The following is a 4,748-nucleotide window of genomic DNA, read 5'->3' on the forward strand; positions in this document are numbered from 1 at the left end:
TTTCTTCTTCCTGCTTCTCAGGGATCATCGCTGTGGACAACTTACTCCCGGCGCTTGTCACTGCCGCCTCTCCCGGCATTTTCTTCTGCAGCGGCCGAATGACTTCGCCTGCGTCCTCCACGACAAACAACACGCGGTTGTGCAGCGCGGGGTTGGTGGCGCTGAGTTTCGTGAACTGAATGTCGAGCTTCCCGTCCAGCGGCGTGGAGGAACGAATGCCGATAACAAACTCCTTCTGCCGTCCCTCCGATGTTCCCTTGCGGTGAATGCGGGGAAGCACAAAGTACGGCCCTTCGCTCGGCTCAAATTTGTAATTCATGGCAACTTCGCGAGAAACGACAAACGTGAACGCATCGCTAGGTGACTCCGGATCACCCGAGCTGTTCTTGTGCACCAGCTGCTTATTGCCCTCGGCACGTGAGACGCTGATCATCAACGGGGAGTGCCGCGCATCCGGCATATCCAAAGGCACACCTCGCTTATCCAACTGCGTGAGAGTGAGCATCACCTCCACGGGCTCGGCGGCACGCACCATCAGGACAACATTGGGTTCCACGTAACTGAATTCACCACGCACGCGGTAGTCATACACCGGATCTCGTGACAGCAATACGACGCTGCATCCGTCAAACTGCTTGGTGGCGTCGCTCCACTCCATCCAGAAGGACCCATCGTTTATAGAAAAGTCCGGATTACAGACAAGACGCACCTCCTCGTACTGGTCCCAGTCGCTGCTGCCCGCACACCATGCCCCTGTCCACGGCTCCGTCGGCTCCCACGGGTTTTGAATTTTTAGCATCGTAATGCCAAAATTTTGGAACTGACGTACCTCCTTCAGGCAGTACGTGTAACCGTCCCTCAAGCCGGGCTTTGCATTCTGCTTGGTGCTCTTCCCCGCGGGTGTGTTCAAAAGAACAATGTTACCAGCCTCCAGGTAGCGTGTGAGTTTGCCCAGCAGCTCATTAACACCCCCATACCCCTTGGTGGCGTTCACCCACGCCTCATCAAAACGGTACGATGGAGCGCCTGTGAAGTCCCGTAGGGCATGTGAGGCATCCCCGCCCGTGATGCTGGAGTACGATCCGTGCAATTTGGCGTACGCCTTTTGTAATAGTGACACCCACAACTCCGATGGATCGTCCAGCACACGTGCGAAGCATGGAACTTCATTAACAGTGGGCAAAAAATCGTCTAACAGAACATTCTTCCACCACCCGTTCTTGTTGAGAGAAACACGATATGCACCGAGGTGCGTTTCTTCTGGTTTACAAAGCGCAAACATCTCCTTTACACGCTCCTCATCCTCTGCCAAGGCAGCCACCGCACACATAAGCCAATTATCACACAAATGACCAGGATCAATGCACTGCGGAATGACAGTGCCACAAATGGCATCAACTTTTCTCCGGTTTACACCGTGACATTCCGTTGACCTTCTGATCTCCACCGCTGCAATGGGCCGGCCATCTACATCGGGGCGGTAAAGCATCTTTTCAGAGGGCTGAAAGCTCAGATCCACATAAGGGGTGCTTGTTTCAATACATTTGGAAAGTATTCCTTCTTCGTCAACCGAGCCGTCTGCCAATTCTATAACTCTTTGCAGCTCCTCCGTGGCAGCTTGGGTGAGGACCTGAAGGCCCTGCCGGTACTCCTCTGAGAGTGCCTGCGCAAATACATCCGACCTGTACATTCCCTTTTCCCCACACAAGAACTCAACCGTATCAAGGGGATACACCACAGCAGAGACAATAGCCGAGCCGTCCTCCTCATCTTTTTTTATGGAGGAGCCGAGAGGAATGACGCTGGAGTCCGGGCTAAATTTGCAATTCACATGCATCTCATAATTCATGGTGTCGTTATGTAGGAACCACGTGTCGTCCTTCTTAATGAGGTGGCAGAGTCCTCGGGGAGGAAAAAAGGAGGAGCCCTCGCCACCCTCCACGGTGCACTTTCCATACTTGTAGGTTGCCTGCCGTGCCTCCATCACTCGCCTTAATCGCTCCAGCACCTCCTCCGGCACAGTTGCCCGTTTCTGGACCACCCCCTCGACCTTCACAACATCCTCCGTGGGCGCCTGGGCGGGGGCCTTTGACGTGTCCCCTTTGGTGGCGGCAGTGGGCTTCGCGGTGGGCCCCGCAGCGGCCTCCGGCCTCGGTTGCTTTTCCTTCGAAGCGCAGCAGCCCATCGTGTCAAATTCCTCTGTTCCTCCTCCTCCTTCTTCTTCTTCTTGTTTTTTTGTTTTATCTTTTAAATTAATTCTCACACTTTGTGATAATAACCGCCTGCACCTTCTTTCCTCAACGTGCGGTCTTTTTCCTTTTTTTTCCTGTTTTTTTTCTCCCCCTTTTAATTTATTTGTCGACTAACGCTTAGTAATCGCCAAAATTCACCGTTTCTCTTGTTAAACAGCAATAATATTATCTTTTTTGTTTTTGTTTTTTGGTTTTCAATTTGTAATAACTCGGATTTGTAACAAAAAAAAATTATAAACAATAATTTGTTCCTTTTTTTTTTTTTTTTTTGTGTGTGTGTGCATGCATGCAATCATGCAACCATACAAATAAAGATGGGGGTAGAAGGGGAAAGGGGGCACGCATGTTTATTGGAGACAAACCGGCGTATAGGGCGCCATAAAAGACAAAAAAAATAAAAAATAATAAGAGCGCATGCATAGACGCACATTAACTGCATGCGCTTATGCACACAAACAAACAAAATAAAAATTAAAAAATTAGAAAAAAAAACAGGTGTGGAATGAAGACAAGAGATTTCATTTCCACAGAAACAAACAAAAACAAATCGCATCGATACCGCACAAACTGGCACGCCTTCACGCTAAATAAACATCCACCCCTCGTAACCCCTGCGTCGCTAAACCAAAAAAAGAAAGAAAAAAGAAAGAGACACCCCAAGGCTGTAGGCGGAAACATTAAAAATAAAAATAAAAGAAATTGCGGCTAATTTTGATTAAAACTCCTCCTGTAATTCTCGCAGAAACGCCCTTCTCCTCCCACATACACACCCGCGTACCGCAAAACAAAACATACGCTCAACTCAACAATTTGAACTAAAACACACATAAAAAAATGACTGGCACATTATGGGGAAATAGGCAGAAAAAAAAATGAGGGAGAAAAGCCGGCAGGCAGTAAAAACAGTGAATGTGCAGCCGGATGAGGCACGGTCCCCTTCTTCCTTCCTTCCTGCAGAGAGTGCGAGCAGACAACAAGAGAAGGCAAACAGTCGGGCTCAATGCACCCAACATCCCCTCACGCCTCAAGCGACACCTGTCCAGCACAGCCACACACACACACACACACACACACAGAGCAGTGGACCAACGGGCTCATACATCCATCCACCACAACCGGGCACATCGCGAGCCCACGAGGTGGCAGCGTTTTTAAAAGTGTCCGGTGGTTGCAGAGCCCCTCCGCGTGAAGCACAAAAAAAGAGGGTGGGCCGGCTGGAAAGGGGGTGGGGGAAACGAAAAGAGAAGTTTTACTCACTGCCCCCCAGCGCGGTATTTCTGAAGAAAAGCAACAACAAAAAAACAATGATTTTATTCCCCGGAGAACAAATAGATTGATTAAACAAAGCACACATTCTTTTTCTTTCCTAGCACCGTTGGGCCACACACTCTTCCCGCATACGTACAGAATTGGAAGTAATAGTACGTAGGAAAAAACAAAAACAAAAAAAGGCAAAATGCATGCAGTCCCTCTAGCTGTAAGATACACGGCTTGGTATAAGTCTTTTTGGCCAACGTCAAGGCCATCCCCCGTACCTTCTTTCAATCTCTACAACGCCCATTTGTTCAATATAGCCACGTGGAAAGAAACAAGAACCCCCCCCCCATACAACCCCCCCCAAAAAAAAGAAAAGGACACACAAATATAACCAAGTCCATAAAATCGTGTGGTGAGCCCACAAAGATAACGGTTAATACCATCGTTAGCGTGATTGCCTAATAAATAGAAGGGAAAGAGACAAAAAAAAAATCGCTAATAGCGTCTTAATTATTATTTCTTTTTATTTATTACCATTTTTTTTTTTTTTTCCTCTTCCTCCATCTCTCTTTTTTTTTTCTAATTTTCCTACGTTACTTTCTTCGAGTCTTGTATGGACACACCCTCACGGAGCACAGCGGGTCGTTTGGGTTTTTTGTATTGAAAACTCATACGCTGCGGTTGTGCGGCGTGCAATGCGGCCTGCATTCCGATCTCCAGTGGCTTTTCTGACGTCGACAACCGCCTAAAATTCACATGCAGCCCGCCTTTTCCCACTTTCCGCCGCGAGAGAAGCCCCAACGTGAAGGCCTTCATCGATTCCGCTGAATTTTCCCCGACACGCGGGAAGACGTAATACGGTGAGTGCTCTGGCAGAAACCTCACCCACATGCCCACATCTCGGGTGAAGTAAAAACTGCAGGCGTCTTGCGACGGTGCCTCCGGGTCAAGCGTGCTGTTGGCGTGCAGCACGTGTGTGTCCGTCTCCGAGTGGTAGCGGGAGACGCTGATGAGAAGGCCCTTGTAGAGCGCGTCGGGGTCCTCCCCCGGTAGGCCGCGGTTATCGCGCTGCGAGAGCGTCAAAAATGCGTCCACTTCTCGCTTCGCCACCACCTCAAGGAAAAAGTTCGGCGTGGGGCCTTGAAAGAAACCGCGGATGCGGTAGTCAAACCATTTCCTCCGCACCATGCAGACACCCCCGGAGGAAAAGAGCCGCGAAATGTCACTCCACTCCATCCA

The 4,748-nt window shown here is 49.5% G+C and overlaps 2 protein-coding genes across 2 annotated transcripts, besides 6 other annotated features; both read right to left on the minus strand.

The window, feature by feature from the left end:
* On the minus strand, positions 1-2,185 carry Tc00.1047053511333.4 (cytoskeleton-associated protein CAP5.5, putative; the record flags this gene model as incomplete). The annotated part of the gene is made up of 1 exon (XM_798664.1): positions 1-2,185. A coding segment is annotated over one exon (2,185 nt), but the record flags the coding sequence as incomplete, so codon positions are not given.
* Positions 1-4,748: a sequence feature (heterozygous, Esmeraldo-like haplotype).
* Positions 2,195-2,249: a sequence feature (CT-rich).
* Positions 2,640-2,660: a sequence feature (AT_rich).
* Positions 2,714-2,744: a sequence feature (AT_rich).
* Positions 3,302-3,327: a microsatellite.
* Positions 4,020-4,096: a sequence feature (T-rich).
* Tc00.1047053511333.10 (calpain-like cysteine peptidase, putative) lies at positions 4,098-4,748 on the minus strand (the record flags this gene model as incomplete). The annotated part of the gene is made up of 1 exon (XM_798662.1): positions 4,098-4,748. A coding segment is annotated over one exon (651 nt), but the record flags the coding sequence as incomplete, so codon positions are not given.

Source organism: Trypanosoma cruzi, genomic scaffold (assembly GCF_000209065.1).
Source record: "Trypanosoma cruzi strain CL Brener 1047053517091 genomic scaffold, whole genome shotgun sequence".
Lineage (NCBI taxonomy): Eukaryota > Euglenozoa > Kinetoplastea > Trypanosomatida > Trypanosomatidae > Trypanosoma > Trypanosoma cruzi.